Source organism: Podarcis liolepis, assembly GCF_965112155.1.
Source record: "Podarcis liolepis genome assembly, chromosome: 6".
Classification (NCBI taxonomy): domain Eukaryota; kingdom Metazoa; phylum Chordata; class Lepidosauria; order Squamata; family Lacertidae; genus Podarcis; species Podarcis liolepis.
In genome coordinates, this window is record NC_139559.1 from 57691673 (window position 1) to 57711187 (window position 19515).

At 46.4% G+C, this 19515-nt stretch overlaps 1 protein-coding gene and 1 long non-coding RNA gene across 7 annotated transcripts in view; one reads left to right on the forward strand and one right to left on the reverse strand.

Moving 5' to 3' along the window:
- SSBP3 (single stranded DNA binding protein 3) overlaps positions 1-1022 on the reverse strand; it is a 166048-nt gene extending 165026 nt beyond the window's left edge. For 5 of the 6 annotated variants that reach the window (XM_083510126.1, XM_083510125.1, XM_083510124.1 and 2 more), the window contains exon 1: positions 302-948. In XM_083510126.1, the coding sequence (XP_083366252.1) occupies positions 302-357 (56 nt within the window). In that variant the 5' untranslated portion in view covers positions 358-948. Of the gene's footprint in view, positions 1-301 lie in introns of all 6 variants that reach the window. The other variant, XM_083510122.1, reaches the window with a different exon arrangement.
- Positions 798-6216, forward strand: LOC310709977. Its single transcript, XR_014527726.1, has 3 exons — positions 798-936; positions 2719-2797; positions 2872-6216. It is a non-coding gene; the product is annotated as an uncharacterized lncRNA (long non-coding RNA).
- The last annotated feature ends 13299 nt before the right edge of the window (positions 6217-19515 follow it).

A 19515-nucleotide genomic window follows, 5' to 3' on the forward strand; every position in this document is an offset into this window, starting at 1 on the left:
CACTTGCACAGACGGACAGACACTTCAGACAAAAGGACGCGGTGCATGCGTTCCTCCATCGTGCTTTCCGATCCGCCACCCTCCGCTCTCCCTTCCACCACGAAGCAGCGGGACCGCGGTAGGGAGAGATCCTTTCCCCGCCACGAACCACCCCGCTTCCACCCCTGGATCGCAGCCTCCATGCCCGTCCCCTCCAGATGCCCGAGCTCCCCGAAGACAATGAAGGGACGGCGAGAACGCCTGTCGGAGGAAACCATGCGCGGCTGCTCCCGGGAGTCCCCTCCGGTGCCTGGGCGCTTACTTTTCCCGAGCCTGCCCATCCGAGGGCACCGCCGAGCCTTTGCCTTTGGCGAACATGGTCCGCAGCAAGAAAGAGGCGAAACCGAAGCCGCCGCCGCCGCCTGGATCTCTCCGCTGCCGTTCGGTCTCCCAAGCCTCGCGCCTTCCCTCAGCTGTGGCTCGCCCAGGCTCCGCCGCTGGCGCCGCGCCGATCGCCCCGGTTTCAGCTGTCAAAGCCCCAGCCCCGGCCTCGACCCCATCGCCCTGCCCCTCTCCGCGGCTCCGGCTTCTTCCTCAGCTGCTCCTGCTGCTGTTGCTGCTGCTGCTGCTGCCGCCACCGCGGCTGCCCCCGGCTCAACCGAACGTGGCTACACTAGGGATGGAACGCGGCGGGCGTCAACGTTCCACAATGGATACATTCCCCGGCCAATCGGCGGTCTGCGGGGGGAAGGGTTGCTCCGCCCCCGAACGGCGAGTTTAAGGTGGCACCGGGGGAGATGCTGCCGGGCAGGACGAGGTGGAGAGAACCGCGCGCCGGCTGCTTCCTAAAGGGTCCCCTTGGCTGGGGGGAGGGCCTCCGCGGCTCCGCCTCCTCCTCCTCCTGCCGCTGCCGAGGGGCTGGGCTGCCTTCCTTACCCGGCTCCCTCCTCGACCCAGGTACCCTCCCCTAATCCCAGCCTCCCACCAGACGCCCTCCCGCTGTCTCGCTCGCACCATTCACCTTTCCCACATGCGCCGCCCTGCTCTCACTCCTCGCCCCAGCCTCCCCGCGCGCCGTTTGCACCCGCTACAGCACGATCCCGCGCCGCACCAGCCAGCAGCCCCCTCGGCGCCTCATTTTGCGCCCGTGGCTGCACCTTCCTCGCTCGATCCCTATCCTAGCTCTCCTCCTACCCTTTGCTTCTCCCTCCATCCTCTTTGCTCTCGGCCGCCCCAGTTTCTCCGCCTTCCTCTGCCTCCCGACCTCCCGCCTCCATTACCTTTCATATAGCGCTGCCCAGGCTGAAGCTGCGATCCTCAAGCCCCTTCAGCTCCCGAGTACATTTTGTGTGTGTGTGTGTGTGGTTGGGACTGTGCTGGATCGCAGCACAGAAGTGCGCAAAGTGAGAGGCTCATCTCAAGGCGTGCTACTTACTCAGAAGTAACTCCCACCTTGCTCAGTGGGGCTTACTCCCAAGGAAGCGCGAATCTGTGGTTTGCAGTGGGATCTGGGCTTCGCCAGTGGAATCTTAAAAACGGGGCCTCCTGATGGCCGTGGGTCCATTCATTCATTCACCTTTTGTACCCCGCTTCTAAACACCTTTATTAGCAAGTAAGCCGTACGGAGCTCAACGGGACTTAACTCCCAGTCCTAGTAAAAAGGAACAGGAGCGGCGTGGTTGGACCACCTTTGCATACTCCTCCGGTTCCCCATCTCTTCCACCCACCCTCTCGCCCAGCTCCTTTGGTCCGCTCGAGGCTATTTTTGTTTCTCCTTGCAGAGAAGGGGGTGTCGTGTCTTACCCACCTTTGCAGAAACTAAAGCCCTTTTTTAAAAAATGTTATCTTACACCAGGATGGCCCTAACATAAGGACCTATTCAAAATGCCTCAAAACGGAGGGAGCGCGACCTCCCCAGATTTATTTTTGTAAGGGAGGGGGAGACACAGAGAATTGGATGGAGGTGTGAGGAAGTTTTGGAGAGGGGGCAGCGTTTAAGGAGATCTTTGAAACACAGGTTTTAAAATGATACCCGTACCCCCGAAGAAAAACCTCAGAGATGCCTGGGGGCTATCTATGATCCAGGAAAAGGCGCCTTGAATCCTTCAAACAATAACTCGCCACCATCTCCCCATCCCTGTTAGCTAAAGACCCACATTTGCGGTCCGTTTCTCTCCTGAAGCCTAAAGTTAGAACCTCCTGAGAAACTGGGAGGGAGAGCTTTTTCCAGCTTCCCCCCACCCCGCAAATGTCGGTGCCTTTCGCTTTAAATATGATATAACCCGTTTGCTACTGTCCCTTTAAAAAAGACGAGCTGAAAAAGCTGTGTAAGCGCTGATTGGCTGCCTGTTTGGATACATCCTTAGGGGGGACTAGAAACTGTTCGCCAGGGTTGATTTTTTTTTTAAACTGTGCTGTTCCAATAAACAAGTAACGCCCCTCCCCCTTACATGCCTATCACCAAACAATTAAAGGGTAGGTCAGTGTCCTGGGGAAAAAACAGTGGAAGAAGGAAAACTCAAACCCAGAGTTAATATAAACTACAAGCGCGCACACGCCCATTAAAGTTCGGTGATATTGTTCAAAGGTGTATATTTGTTTAAAAGGGGGCAGTCTTCTTAACGTGAGCAGAGCCCCTGAGTGATCTGTATTATGGATCTTTAGAAAGCGAATTTATGTGCGTTTTCGGAGTAATGTTCCTTCCTTCCTCCTCTTTCTCTTCCCCCACCCCGCCCCCAGGAAACGATACAGCCCGGAGCTTTGTACTCGCCTTGATTTAATCTGTGCTATGCGTGGTTACTGAGGCTTCCAGGGAAAGGTAACATTCAAAGGCTGCAGAGCACTCTGTCTGCGGTGGAAACTTGCAAGTTTTATTTTTTTTTTTCCCGGTAGGTGGCATGGAATTCACAGAAGGAAAAAGATACTCACCACCACAGATCCCTTTAAAAAAGCGTTTCCATCCATATATATATATATATATATATATATATATATATATATATATATATAACACAACACATTACATTTAGGAGTTGTGTGAGCCATCAGTAATTGAATTAGTTTGGTACAGTTGGGGTCAAAATTCCTTAAAACCGTAAAGGCTAGCAGTTTTCTTGCTCAAAATAAATCTTTTGCTTTCCTGGTGTTTATTTCCAATGTTATTATTTTTATCATCATTAGCATATGGGGTAGTTTGGGTGATCAACTTTTAGATGCATGATGTAGATGGACAAAATCCAAACACAGACCGGAGGAGGAGTTTCATTTTCTCTGATTTACAGCAGTGCCTGCATTGTTAAAGTAACTTTCCTTGTAGGATCTCAAGTAAAGGTCAAAGGAGTTGGATGTGTTTGACAGCTTGGAGAAAACACGATGAAGAGGCAATATGATAACCATAGTCAAATATTTGTAGGGTTCACACATAGATGACAGAGCAAATTTGTTTCCTGTTGCTCCAGAGGGTCGGGCTACAACCAATCAAGTCAGAATTACAAGAAAGGAGATTTCAAGTAAGCGTTAAGGAGGATTTCCTTTTGCCATGGGATGCTGGACTAGATGGGCTTTTGGCTTGATTCAGGAGTGAACAGAGAGATGGGCCACATCAGGGCTAGGGAACCTCAGCACTTTTCCCCAGGCCACTAACTGGTCCTGATTCACAACCGGGGGGCTTTCGCTGGAATGTGTCTTTGAATTCTGACAATGCCTCTTCCTTGTCTAGATGGAGGACAGAGCGGGCGTTTGAGTTTGTGTAGAACAGGCTTCCTCAAACTTGGCCCTCCAGATGTTTTGAGACTACAATTCCCATCATCCCTGACCACTGGTCCTGCTAGCTAGGGATCATGGGAGTTGTAGGCCAAAAACTTCTGGAGGGCTGAGGTGGAGGAAGCCTGGTGTAGAAGGTAGCTAGCTGTACAGAGGTAAAATCCATCCATCTGCCCACTTTTGCCTCTGGCTCAACCTGCCACTGTCACCTGGTTGTTGGAAGGTTGCGCAGAAGGAAATGTGGCCCCCAGCTGAGAAAAGGTCACTCCACCCTGGAGCTAGGTGATCTTTGAGGTCCTTTCTAATTCTGTGATTCTAGACTTCTACTTTGAACCTAAGAAATCAATGAGGGAATTAACAATTACAGTCATACCTCAGGTTGCATTTTTTGGGGGTTACGGACTGCCGAAACCCGGAAGTACTGGAACAGGTTACTTCCGGGTTTCGGCAGTCGTATGTGCGCAGAAGCACTAAATCACGCTTTACGCATGCGCAGAAGCGCCAAATCGCAACCCGCACATGCACAGATGCGCCGCTGCGGGTTGCAAACATGCATCCCGCATGGATCACATTCGCAACCCGAGCGTCCACTGTATTGGAAATCACAGAGGGTGGGGGAGGACCGTACTCCTTGTTTAATAACTTCCTCCGTAGGAAAGGCACAAGCACTCTGCAGTTTCCCTCACTTGGGGTGGATGGGTGGGTGTTTTAAAAACATTTATTATAGCAACTTTGCATGTGAAACCAGAGAGAGTGAGAAGCGTGTCTTGCAATAGGCTTCATCGGCCACTGTGGTTTGCTCCCAGCAGGGTTCTGTGCTCTGTGAAAATGTCTGACAAGCAAGAGCTGCTTTTTACCACAAGGGGTTTGTACGTGATGGGCCAGGATATCGCTTTTGGGGCCAAAGTGTGCAAGCAGCACTTTGCAGGAGGCAGAGCTAAGTGTAGTGAACCCTGCAAAAACTATGCTGCTGGAGTTTCCTTTCCACATCCTTGTCAGCTGTGGATTCCAGGGCCTGTTTGCAGAGGAGCAAATGCTTGCAGGAGGATGTGGATCCAAGGAGTCACAGAATTCCACTGTCCATGTGCCCCTTTGCAGCATCTCAGGGTCAAAGTGGGATTTTTGGATGTACTCTTTCTGCTTTCTCCAAGTCAGAAATACTGAAGAGGGTCTGTTCCTAACAGATCTTTGACCCCTTCCCGAGCTGATACCATTTCATGCACTGACCAGTTTCCTTCTCTGTCCTGGAAATGCCAATCGATACCATGAGCAAGCAAAAAAATGACAACAGCAACCCACAAGAGCAGCAGTTTCAGAGAAGGAAAACAAAGCTCACTCCAGCCTTCTTATCCTGAAGTGTAATCCTTGAAGAGGGTCGTTTTTCTTCCTTGGAAACCTGCATAAAGGGGAACATTTGCAACGCCTATGATTTGTGTTTTGAAGCTCTGTTCCAGGCATCTCTCTTGCTAGCTAGTTAGCTTTCCTTCCAGGTATTTGGCAATACGTGGCCTCCTCTTCCTCTGCGCTCCGCGTCCCTTATGGTCGGGTGCTGCAGTGAAATCAGAAAAAGAAGCCCTTATTGGTGACATCAGCCTCCACCAGAAGGATTAAAGAGATGTGCCAAATTCAGCCTTGTGAGCTCACTGCAAGGAGAACCAAGTGGATACACATGATGGGCTGGGAAGGAGCCAACCTTCCCTTTCAACATAAACAGCTTCCCAAAGTGGAAAGAGGAGGAAGATCACTGCCGAAAGATAGGAATGCATGTTTGGGACTGGGATATTTACAGACCTAACCCCAGCTTTCTGCAGATTCTCTTAATTAAATGTGGCTAAATATGATGGACATTTTTCAAGTCTATCTGAAACCCGATCTTGCCATGCCTAGTTCCATTTTAAATCCCCTTAATGCCATGCTGGCCTACTCCTCTTCCACTGGGAGGAAAAATACTGAGCAAACTTTCTGGGTACTTGCACAATATGGATGGGGTTTCGTACCTCAGCTGCCAAATCCTTGTGCAACGCTGGGCATATGGCTGTATCGTGCCACAGCTGTACAGCTGTAAAATGGGGATGATCATAATAATAATAGCACTTCATATCTGATGGGACCTGTAACGGTAAACTTGTTAAAAATGAAAGGGGGCGCATTAAGGCATTGCTGTGTTATACAAACAAAATTGTACATTAATTCAAGATGCTTCTGTTGACACGCAAGCCCCCAAACCTCGTGGGCCTCAGATATCTGAAGGAGCACTTCCTCGTGTGTAGACCTGCCCAGGTGTTACATTCTGCAGGCAAGGTGCTGCTAGCCACTCTGTGAAGCTTGTGGGGTGGCAGCGCAAGAGAAGGCCTTTTCTGTGCCATGCCCCCACCCCCACCCCCACCCCCCAGTGTGAAATTCCTTCCCCTCAGTGCATCTGTCCTTGTCCTTGAGTCCATTTTGATGTCTCACTGACACACATTTTTTATATACAGTGGTGCCTCGCAAGACGAAATTAATTCGTTCCGCAATTCTCTTCGTCTTGCGGTTTTTTCGTCTTGCGATGCACGGTTTCCCATAGGAATGCATTGAAAATCAATTAATGCGTTCCTAGGGAAACCGACTGGACCTCTTCTGAAGGCGGGCGGGGGGCCAAAGTCTTTGCCCCCCCCCCGCCTGCCTTCAAAAGGTGTCCCCGCTGCGGCGGGAGGTGTCCCATGCCCCCCGCCCGGCTTCGGAGCACCGGGAGAAGCGATCTCCCTTCAGCCGCTTGCAGCAAAAGATGTCGGGGGAAGCGGGAAGCGAAGCGCTTCGCTTCCCGCTTCCCCCGCACCTCTTCTAAAGCAAGGGGCTGGGGGGAGATAGCGATCTCCCCGCAGCCCCTTGCAGCAAAAGATGTCGGGGGAAGCGGGAAGCTTCCCCGCTTCCCCCGACATCTTTTGCTGCAAGGGGCTGCGGGGAGATCGCTATCTCCCCCCAGCCCCTTGCTTTAGAAGAGGTGCGGGGGAAGCGGGAAGCGAAGCGCTTCGCTTCCCGCTTCCCCCGACGTCTTTTGCTGCAAGGGGCTGGGGGGAGATCGCTATCTCCCCCCAGCCCCTTGCTTTAGAAGAGGTGCGGGGGAAGCGGGAAGCGAAGCGCTTCGCTTCCCGCTTCCCCCGACATCTTTCGCTGCAAGGGGCTGGGGGGAGATCGCTATCTCCCCCCAGCCCCTTGCTTTAGAAGAGGTGCGGGGGAAGCGGGAAGCGAAGCGCTTCGCTTCCCGCTTCCCCCGACATCTTTTGCTGCAAGGGGCTGCGGGGAGATCGCTATCTCCCCCCAGCCCCTTGCTTTAGAAGAGGTGCGGGGGAAGCGGGAAGCGAAGCGCTTCGCTTCCCCGCTTCCCCCGGTCTTTTGCAGCAAGGGGCTGCAGGGAGATCGCTATCTCCCCGCGGCCCCTTGCTTCAAAGAGAAGATCCGCTGTCCCCGGGGCAAGCTTCGTTTTGCGAAGCAAGCCCATAGGGAAATTCGTCTTGCGAGGCAACTCGAAAACGAAAAAACCTTTCGTTTTGCGAGTTTTTCGTCTCGCGAGGCGTTCGTCTTGCGGGGTACCACTGTACATTGGTTATGTCAACATGGCACCCACAGAGACCTTCCCTGGTGACTGTGGGGTCCTCTCCTCATTTCTTAACAAAGAGAAAGCTCCCCTCCCAATCTAATTGCAGTGCAAGGTTGTGTTTAAAACTGGGGAGAGTTAACACACACACACACCACATAAGACCCCTGTATAGAAAGCTGCTTTCAAGTACAGTTACCACAGAGGAGAGAGAGTTTGGGAGGGATTACCCCCTCCCCAGCGATGACCACACCCTGCCTGCTGAAAACACCCTCCTTGCAACTGGGCTTCAAATAAGACTCCTCTTTGAAGAGACTGCCAGGCCTAATGGCTGCAGGAGAGAGATGACCTTCCTCAGAACTTAAGAGGAGCCTCCTGGATCAGGCCAACAGCCCATCTGGTCCATCATCCCATTTTTCTCAGTGGCTAATGTGGACCTCCAATTCCTAGAGCTAACAGGTAGGAAGTGGGGGTTAACCCTTGCCTCCCCAGCTGCACTCTCCAAGAATGAGGCTTGTGGGGCAAAGAGAAAACATTGCTTTCGAGGCGCATCGCTGCTGGGAATGGGGGATGAATGTGTGAGAGGGAGGTCTTATCTGCTGGAAGCCTGAGGGCCCCATTCCTGCCTCTCTCCACCTGGCTTAGGGCGGGGCCTGGCAGGCTTCATAAGAACTGCTGCTGCTACTGCCGCCCAGCAAGGGTTATTTTGGGGAAAGTTTTGTTGGGAGTTTTGCTGTTATTGATATTATTTTTTGTATCTTTATGTGGAAATTGTTCTGTTTGGTTATGTAGTTTTGATGTGTTTTATTTATTTTTATGACTGCTTTGCTATTTTTGTAACTATGTAAATCTTTTCATATTGTAAGCCACCTTGAGCATTGTTTTAACTGGAAAGGCTGCATACAAATAAAATGATGATGATGATGAGTGCAGTGTGGTGCGTGCATGATATTCCCAGCTGTTTCTCCAGTTTGCAAATTTGCGCAGCCCCCCCCCCAGGTTTCCAACCTCTGTATTGCCTGGTTTAATTGTATTATGCTGAATGTAAGCCACGGGGGTGGGGCGCTGCCTGGTGAAGAGTTGGATATAAATGCCTACAGATAAATAAACTGAGCAGCAGCAGCAGCAGCTCCCTTGGTAGAGCATGAGACTCTTAATCTCAGGGTTGCGGGTTCGAGCCCCACATTGGGCAAAATATTCTTGTATGGCAGGGGGTTGGAATAGATGACATTCGTGGTTCCTTCCAACTTACACTTTTATGATTCTATGAAGTAAGCCCAACTGTAGAAAAGCAAAAATAACCATGGCACTATATTGTGAAATGCAATATTTTAAAGGTAAGATTCATGCAATTGCTTCTATGGCTTTTTTAGGACTAATTTTGAAAATTTCTGAGCCACATTTTCCATCTAGGAGGGCTCCTGCACCTTTAAGGTGTGCAGAAGAGAGAATTTCCACATGTTATGCAAGCTACAGCTGCCGAAATCCCACCTGGTCACCCTAGTGACCTTTGCATGTTAGCATGGAAGATCGGGGGTTTATGAGTTGTTTTAAAAAACTGTGTGCATGCAAATCTGGCATTGCAAGAAAATCAACCGGATTCTTTATCAAAGCAAGCAATGACTCATGAGCCCAGTAGAATTATTGGAAGTTTCCCAGAAGCATGTTGCAGATGGTGATCAAGAAGCATGTAGATGGGGGTACTTGGATTCTTTAAAAAGTCTGACTAATACCCACACTAATAGTTCCTAAACTAAAGCAGCAGCCATGGGATAAAAGGATTGGTTTGCTAGAGGCGAAGGGGGAGTTAAGCAGAATAAAAATGGAAACAGTTCATACTAGATAGGAGTAACCAGTGGGGATCAGCCAGATTCAGTCCTGTTTATATGTGCAGCAGAATGAGGTGGTAGATGGGCGATTTTATTTTTCAGTAGTCAAAAGCTTCCTGCAAATAGACAGAAATCAAGCAAAGGCCAGCAACAGACATTTTTCCCCTGCTGACTGTTCTTGACAAGGCCAAAGGTAAATTATCATCATCCAATGGCGTAACATCAGGGTGGCCCAAAGGGGCGGTTGCCCCAGGTGCAAAATTGTTAGCGGTGCAAAATTTCAACACCCAGTGCTGCCTGAATACAACTGTGCACTTCCATCACTGGGCTCCATTGAAAACAACTTCTCCATGCGAACCAGGAAGTGACCTCTCCAAACAACAGAACAACACTTCTTTTCTTACCTCTGTGGCTGCAATCTCTTGGGTAATACAGTTGAATGCACATGCATACTTCGTTTCCCTACCTCTCACCCCCTCCACATGGCCCTGGGCTCTGGCAACCCATGCTATGCCACTGTCACACCACACACACACCATATGCTAATGGCTACATCTTTGACTACTCAGTTGATATTTCAACATCTCTCCCTGCTTCAAAAATAGGGACAAAAATAGAATTTCTCAGCTATCTCCAAGGCATGATTGCCAAAGTAGTCTGGACAAGAAATAAGTTCTGCACAGGTAACATCTCTTGGAACTGGGGTGGGACGTGGGCACTTAAACCACCACCTGCTCCTCCACAGACTTGCCCAAACAATTTATTATCGTTTGGTTGCCAGGTGAAAAACTGTTCCGTTTGCCTGGGTGTTTTACACCGATGCTTCTATTTCTTGGTTTCTTTTTCATTTGTTATTATCTGTTGAGTTTTTTCCTGCTGTAGCAATTTCCCATTGTTGTTTCATGATATTGAGTGTGTTGTTGATGATGATTTTAAAAAACCTCTTGCTGTTTTAGGAGTCAAGGCTGAAGATATTTTAATAAATAATATCAATATTGTGTTGTTTGGGTAAGTGGTGACAGTGGAGACAAAAGGTTTAGCTCTGTTTGAAAGGCAACTCCAGGCATCCCAGTTCTACTCATCAGCTTGTTATGTTTCCAACCAGTTCTCCAGAGGGCAAACTTTGTGAAACCTGTATTGTACTTCCTTTCCCTTTCCTTGTCTTTGCCATTCTGACATTCATTTCTATGGAAACGGGAGCATAAGTAGGAACTGAGAGGCAGCTCCTGAAACTAGCAAGAACTCCTGATCACAGCCATTGGCTTTTGGATACAGTTTCCATGAGAACAGATGTTTGGTCAGCATTAGTAGTGGGGGGAGTCTCAAAACAGATCTCTCTCTGTGTTAATATGTTCGTGTACATGCATGGGAGAGACTCCCTGTCTGAAATCCTGAAAAACTGCTACCAGTCAGTGTAGACAATACTGGTTTGACTTCGTTTAAGGCAGCTTCCTATGATCCTATCTACAAAAACATTTAGAGAATCAGGATTCATTTCTTAAAAAAAAAAAGTCACCTGAATATTGCATAACTGCTTTAATACTACATGGCTATAGTTACTAAATGGCTTTGAAAAACCACTACATCTTTTATAAATAGTTACTTTTTTAATCCTTCCCACTGCTGCATGAATGTGAACAATCCACCGCACAGCAAAGTTTTACAGAGAGCCTCTATTTCCCTGTTGGTTTAAGTTATTCAGCAAAGTCCTTTATGTATTGTTATAAACTGAGGGGAGGGGAGGCTCCCCTAAACCCAATAATGTATGGGGTGTTAGGGGAGGGGTAGCGCTTCTGGTGGGGCACATGCCATGCTCCTTCTGTGGTAGTTTGTTTGCCTTTGGCCCTGCTCTCGTCTCTCACTTGTGGCTCCTAGAAGCTGTCAGCATGTGCCAATGGCCACACCCTGGGAAACAGCTTCGACTGGCCAGCTAAACCAGGTCAGGGTAGCCAACTCAACACCCCGGTGAGTTAGGGCTTTCCCCTAAGGTTGCCATATTTTGAAGAGCAAAAGAGGATGCTATCATTTTAAATTATGTTGTTTATTCGTGTCTGACTCTTCATGACCCCATGGATCGGAGCATCAGAAAAATGTGTCCTTTTGCAGGAGGCTGTCATGGTCTGGCCTACAGGCAATCAAAGTTCTGGCTGAGGACATCAGGACTGGGGGCAAAATGGTGGGGTGGGAGCAAGAACAAGAGTCCAGAAGCCAGGGGTCTGAGGGTTGAGAAGCAAGGAGTCAAGAAGCCGAGGTCCGAGGATCAGGAAGCAAGAAACCAAACGCAGCAAGGCAGGAAATGAGTTGCTGTGGCAAAGAGCCAAAGGGAAATGCTGACCTTATATCCCTTCCCGGCTCTTGCCACCAGGCGCAGTGAGTTACCAAGCGGCCTCACCTGTGTGGCCACGCCTTGCCTCTCCAGAACAAACTTAGGAAGGCCCCAGTCCTGCGAAGCCCTACTGGTCACAGGGCCTGGCTCCTGCATCCACTCCTGACAGAGGATTGGGTTTTTCCCAGGTATGCTGGGAAGAAGGAGAACAAAGGTGAGACTGCCATGAGCTGCTGCATAGGCCGGAATTCTATGTGGTGCTGGTTGGAGGAGGCTGTACTAAGAGACCCAGAGCCCTGAAAGACTGCTGCATTGGACCCCAGCTTTCTGAAGCTAGGAGAGTGGCAACAAGAAGCACTCTTGGGGTATAATGTTCTGCACCCCCTCCATTGCAGACTTCCAGGCGTAAGTGTGTGTTAATAAACCATATTTCTTAAAGACACTAGTCTCTGCTGTGCCTTGATCTTCCCAATGGAAATACAACCCCAGGTAAGTGCCTGGAACTCCTCAAATATCACACCACTTGGGGTGGCATGTAACAGCATCAATGTGTGTGTATGAAATGATTGGCTCAATTAAGAGTAATTGCGCCTGATATTGTAATAGGCTGGTTCAAGAGAACAACATGTCCTTACTCAGCCATTGATAGTTTTGGATGTATCTAGGATGCATGTATACCCTACATTTAGAGCACATTATTTCCCCCCAGCAATCTTGGGAACTGTAGTTTGTTGAGGGTGCTGGGGTTGTAGTTCTGTGGGCATAAACTACAGTTCCCAAGAGTCTTGCTTTCAGTGTATATATGCACCCTTAGTGTAATTTACATTTAACTCAACAACCATTGGGTAGGATCCAGATGAACACCACAATCCTATAGACACAGACTGATGTAAATCCTATTGAGTTTAATCCCATTGGAGCTTAATCCCAGGTAACTTAATATAAGATTGCAGTTTAAATTAGATTAATTTACATCCCATTAAAATCAGTGGAACCAGATAGTCATGGTGTAATTAAATTTAAGTTCCATTTATTTCAATGGGAACTAATGCAACCATCTTGTTCTGGATCCAACCCCTTGTTTGCAAATCTGGAGGAATTTCTCAAACGATATAAATGTGTGTTTTTAAATGGAGTCCTGTTTCACTTTCAAATAAGTTCTGCCCTGCCGTCTCATTGGCTAGCCCAAACCCTGCCTGAGTTGGGCCCAGGATCCTCCCCGACTTCTGCAAACAGCAGAATCAATCCTACACATGTTTACTTAGAAGTAAATATGGCTCCTGCTGAAATAAGGGCCGAAATGCATCCAGCAAGTATATTATTTCTGCATAAATAACTTTATCTGTATTAATTTGCAGTTAATAAATGTGCACTTTATTATCCTTGTGCAAACAGAACTGTGGTTTGTCAACCTAAACTTGGCCTAGTTTCGTCACATGCAACTATCTGCAACACTGTTTGCTGTTTTGTCTTTTTCCACGTGTTTTTGGTAAGATTTAATAAAAAGGTTTAATAAAATTTGATTTCTAAAAAAATAGCAGAATTCCCAGGACACTGGAACAAGCTAACAACATTCCTAAAAGGTGAACATTTGTACCAAAGTTGATAAGGGCAAAATGTTTATGCCCCCAGCCCACCCTCAAATGTTCTCAAGGCAGGCAAAATTGCTCCCTCCATGCTGCTTAGCATTGCAGGAATAGCTGGGCAGTAGAGTAAAGTATTAAAACCATATCGGTAAATATATTTCAAAAAATACATTCCTTTACTCTAGGGGGTTGGAAGCCTGCAGTTCTCTAGATGCTGCTGTGATAGATCAGCCCAGTAGAGCTCTTAATTTCAGGGTCATTCTTTTGAACCCCATGTTAGGCAAAATATTCCTGCATTGAAGAGGGCTAGACTAAAAGACCCTTGTGGTCCCTTCCAATTCTATGAGAAAATAGGTGCTTCCCTAATTAAACAGGCAGAGTCTGAGTCCATGAAGCATGTTTTGCAGAAGAATTGAAATGCATATAGACTGTAACTGGAGCTCATCCTTCTTCCAGGACTCAGAAAGGCTGTCCTATATGAAGCGTTGACTCTTGCAGAGGAACACTAGTACAGCTTCAGCTGCATCCTGAAGTTCCTGACTCATTCTGGTCACCATCTGCTTGTGCCATCTCCATCTCTCTCTGAAGGTCCTTTAACTTTCCCTAGGAGGAGATGAGGAACGTGCTACATGAAGCCAAGTTCCATCTCAAAAGCTCCTTACATAAAGCTTTTGGAATAATTTCTTCTGAGTGGTGTTCAATACCTCTAGCTACACAGGCCAATTTCTAATTAACTGATCTGAATTCTTTCTGAACATTGTGCCAGCAGTTTTTGAGTTCCAACCACCCACCCACACCCTTCCCATCTACTTTAGAAGACGATGGAAGATCGTGCAAGCTGTATCAATGCATTGGGCTGCGTCCAGGCTAACTGAATGAGTTAGTTCCTCCTGAAATCAATAGAACTGAAATGAAATCACAATTAACTTTCAGTGGGACCCAAGTTAAACAAATGGGATCATTTGGATCCACCCCATCATGGTGGGTTGTCATCAGGTGCCTTGGGTGACCCCAGCCACACATAGTGATTGCCTAATCTGGATTTGAGAGGGCAGTCCTAGATAATTCAATGGGGCTTACTCCCAGGTAAAATGGGTTACCATTGACTCCATAGTTTCCTATGGACGAGAAGTACTAGACTCACCCAACCTTTGTAATATTTATTTTCAAATATATAACCATAGGTGATAGCAAATAGGCATTCCTACTTCTGGCAGAAGATTTCCTCCATATCAGGTTGGGCAGCCCCCTGAGAAGGTATAGCCAGCTTCAACTGACTCCCGTTCTCTCTCCCCTGCCCATTCCAATGGCAAAGTGCTGTTTATTGCAACATTCCTCACCAGGACTCTGCCCCCACCGCTGCAAGTGAATTACCTTCACGGACATTAAGAAAATGTTAATGCTGTTTTCATCAAAATCTCAGACCGCTCATTCACTCACTGATCCAGCCAAACTCACAACAACCAGTTAATAAAAAGAAAAACAACTATGGATTTTCCATTAAGAGTTTTAAATTAGCTTATTTTAGGATCCAAGTCTATGTCTTTTAGGCCTGCAGAAAGCAAACAGGTGAAGCTTTTGCAGGCATGAAGATTCCATGGGGACAAGTGGGAAACACCATTTGATTTCCGCCCCTGTGCAGGATTAAAGGCACAGAACCAGGAAAAAAAGATGAAATCATTACTCTTGATACGAACCATCCTGACATAACTGAAGTAATTACTCCCAGGTTAATCACCCAACCTATCAATTGCTTATACTTACCTGGGAGTCATCCCTGGGAGAGCTGACTTTCCAGTATGCATACAGAGGGTTGGGCTGTTGGGAGTTTCCCCATCACTTTCAAGAGACTGGGTATAAGGATATTTACAGATAACCTTACTGTAAATGTATATTTCCACTTGAAGTAACAACAATGGTGTATATGTTACTATAGAAAGAGAATTCAACTAGCTTTCCTGTGCAGGCTTTTAAGGCAATGCAAGTAATGCTTATCTGCAAAAGTATTTTATAGGAGTCTTGGGTAAATTTAAATCTGCTGCTGCTATGTAGGAACCTCAAACAATGTGAAGATACACAAGCATCTCTTCCTGCTAGATTCAAGTTTATTGTTTTGGACGCTGGTGGCTATTGGGGTGAGATATGATTCACAAAGATCTGATCCTAAGAATGTTTTTTCCTTAGATACGAACATTATCAAAAGCAATTGGGCTTGCTTTCATGCACTTAAACCAGGTCAATAAGAAGGGAAGAGCCCTGCTAGATCAGACCAAAGATGTACCTAACTCAGCATTAGGTACTTAACGGTAGCTACCTTGACGCCCTCCTCTGCTGCATTCACAGTCATAATGACACTGATACGAGAGATATAATATATAGCTATTGTGAATAGTAGCCATTGATCAAACATCTCCTCCGTGAATTTGTCCAGTCCCTTGTAAGTCATGCTAAAATGGTTATATTTTTTGACGTGGCTAGATTAATTTTTTTTTGCCTAGTGTGAGGTATTGGTACAGTTGTGCATTTTCAGTCCTTCCTACATTCTGGTGAGCTGCCCTAGGGATTGTCAGCATCAAGTGGCCAAAAGGAGATATCTTCTCCAAACTTCAGAGTTTCTCTAGCATGGGATAGGCAACCATTATCCAAGCTAAGAATATATCTTAACTCTCATAATTCCTCTTTTGGGGATCTAGAAATATCTCGAATCTCACGTGTTCCTAGTCCACAAAGGCTGATTACTAATGTATTACTAAACTTCACGAATGCTGATTATCTTGAAGTGCTCTTCCCTCCTGCTTTTTCACCAGCTATATGCATAGTCTGTGGTATCACTGTGTTTTGTCAACCCTCTCATATTCATGAACCAAATCCCTATTGCTAGGTAAAACTGAATGGCTTGGATCCTAAGGTAGCAGCAGGCAGAGCAATCTTCCTGGTGGGTTGTGGATTGGTGGCAACCAAAAACAGAGGGTTGAAGTCTTCCAAGTTGTCATCTGGCAAAGGGGGTGGAACAGTATTTTCCCCTTTCCCACCTTTCCATAAAAACAAACACACACACAACTTTGTAAACATAAAATGAGCAGTCCTGTGGATCTTTATTCATGTTGGTCCCATGGAGTTCATTGGGGCTTACTCTCAGGTAAATGTGTGGAGGACTGTAGCCTTGGCCTTCAGATACAATCCTGCAGAAACTTAACTGGGAGTAGGGCCCACAGGACTCTGTGGGACTGACCCCCATTTTCCAAACCATCCAGGCACTCACCTTGAGTAGTATAAAATTTTTGCCCACAAGCATCCACAGCAAGAAACTCCCATCCCTTACCCACAGTAGCAAAAGAGCAAAAAGTGATGTAAAAAGGCATACTCTACATAACTTTCAGTTCCTTCTGGCTGAATAGCTGAAATAATTTGGGAGCCACATCGTGCCTATGAGCTGGGAGGTTGCCATCCCAATCTTCCCCCATTCTTGTGTCTTTCTAGTGTTTGCGTTGAAGCTTGCAAAAGTGACACAAGTGATATATTTGGGGAGTGTGTATTTCTTTCTTGGGAACTCTCCCAAAAATCTTGAATGACCCCTTTGCTTTCCTTTAAATTTTTATAAATAAAAATTTATAAAAAATCATGACACATTTTCTTTATTTTGAAAAGATTGCAAAACTCTTTTATTAGGTCAGCTTTCCATGCAAATGTATGTAGTTCATAACACCCAAAGTAATGTCTCAGTGGGACGTGTATGTAGGTGGGTGAGAATATGGATTACAGGCTTAAATCTTGCACTCTCTCTCTCTTTGAACCTTGACTGTCCTGTTCAGCCTGTGCACGATCTTGCTTATCCAGCATTCTAAAGCCCTTCTCTCTGTTCAAACATGGCATGTAAAGTGTTCTGTAATCCTCTGTAGGTAGGATGTGCCAATATTCTTTCAAATAGTACAAGTCCTAGAGATTAGGCAGTGTTCATATGGAGGGACTGTCACCATAAAACACCCATATTCCAAGTTGCGTTGGCACTGCTTGTGTTGATATTATTGCCAATTATACACTGACTAGCAGAAAGAATTCCCAGGCAATGCCGGGCACCAAGAAACCAGAAAAAAATCAGCGGGTTTTGAAATAAGTGGTTAAAATCAGTGCAGCTTTGAAAGGTTCAGTCTGTCATATAATTCAGTGTCTCGAAGTAAGAGTACCACTCTAAACTGCCTTGCTCAGACCACACCTGGAGTCCTGTGCCCAGTTCTGGGCACCACAATTTAAGAAGGAGGGTGACCCAAATGATCACATGTCAGGGGAACAAGTATTATGAGGAATGGTTGAGGGAGTTGGGTATGTTTAGGCTGGAGAAGAGGAGACTGAAAGGAGATATGATAGCCTTATTCCAATATCTAAAGGGCTTTCACATGGAAGATGGAGCAAGCTTGTTTTCTCCTGCTCTGGAAGGTAGGACTTTGAACCAATGGATTCAAGTTACAAAAAAGTAGATTCCAACTAAACATCAGGCAGATAGAACTTTCTGACAGCAAGTGCTGTTTGACAGTGGAACTGACTCCCTAGGGAGGTGGTGATTCTCCTTCACTGGAGAATTTTAAGCAGAGGTTGGATGGTCATCTGCCATGCATGATTTAGTTAAGATTCCTGTATCATAGGGGGTTGGAGTAGATGACCCTGGAGGTCCCTTACAACTCTACAATCATATGATTCTGTAGATGCATGTAGAGAGTGCATAGAAGACTATAAGCCTCTCACCTGACTGAAGTTAGCCTCTATTCACACTTTTGTATATTGCCATAAAATCTTTTGATGAAGAGCGCTGAGCAAATATTTTAAATAAACTAATTTAATGATGCCTGTGAGTTTTTGTTTTCTGTTTTGCAACCAGTATGTGGTGTTTTTTTTAAACCAACAACTATGGTTTAATGACAGGCAATGGGAAGACTTGAATTTTGGAATAAACAAATAAATTAATTGCTTGAATCAAGTTTTCCTCCATCCCCTGTTGGTGGCAACTTTAGTCCCCACCCCCACCCCCGCCACACAGTTACCCAGATTAGAAGTGTCTTTGCTTGCAGGCTTGTTTGTTCTCTGATTGGCTCTGCTTATTTGGTAATTACACTTGCCTTCCATTCCACCTCATAGTTGTGGCTCCACGCCCAGTGCGGCTGAAGCTGTTGCGCTCCCCTAAATCTGTCTCTAGCCTTCGTACCTACAGCGCCTTTTCTACCAAGGTCAGGAGAAAAGGCATTTTACAATTTCTGGCAAAATCCTTTGCCAAACCAATTTCAACTTTACCAGTAATGGTACTTGAGGAATGTACCGAGCTGCATCATGGGAGAGAGAATCTATCCATCACTTTGCTCCATAGGCCTTAATTTATTGGATGAGGTTCTATTGCAGCCATGTTGCTTTTTTAGCTTCTAAAATCCTTTGCCTAACAACTGGGTTTTCCTCTTTCTCTCACACACATTTTGGCTTCAAGTAAGTATGGTTTTATGGAACCAACAAATCCTTGCTGGCTTTTGTTTTCCATCAGAGGGTGGAGGTGAGGAGAGAGAACTACTTCAGAAGTTTTCCAGCTAGGCTTCATCATAATCCAGCCTGTTAAATGCCTCAGTACCAGGTAATGCAAACATTACTCAGAGTGTAAAGCCTGAAGTTAGGCTTTCCTTGCCTTGGTCTATAGACTTTCAGTATGTTTCTCATTATGCAGCTGAAACGGATATGCACAGTTATGTAGCACAGCCTGCCTTAACTGCACTTTATGAGGTTAGGAAAAGATCAGGCAAAAATATACTCTGCGGGTGATGGGAGTGCAATTCTAAAGGCTCATAATTGAGAGTCAAATCAAAACCAGTTTTCTCTGGAATACAGAGGCATGGTTATTACTGTGCCAAACTACAACCTTTCTACCCCCTAGATGTCTCTTGCATACAGCTGTTCAGAAAAAAATGTCAGATGAATTCATTTTGTAGGATAGGAGGAGGATGACAAACACACAGCTTCTCCCTCCCTCTGCTCGACAACTTTTACTCAATCATTTATTTTTTAACAAGTTTATGGAACCTGGAAATCTGTCTAGTAGAAGGATAAAATATCCGATGGCACTGAGCAACAGGAAAATGGAAGATTAGAACAGAAATTATTATAGATCCTGTTTCTCTGTGCTTGAGGACTCCATTTGTTTGCAACCTGAGATCTAAATCGCATGTGAACTTTCACCAGAGGTTGGTGATGCCTTGCATGTGTGAAATGTTCATTACAGATGAGAAGCTGCAGGCGGAGCTTTCATATCCTATTGCCTCTAACAGATTTTTAAATGGAGATGGTTGACACATTTTGTTGCAACTATCACATGATGGGACAGACACCAAGTGATGTCAATCAGTGTGTTAATTAGCTCTGAACTGGCTCATTTGAGGGGTGTTGAATCATGCTTTCTAAACCCAAGTACCCTTTTCCCATGAAATC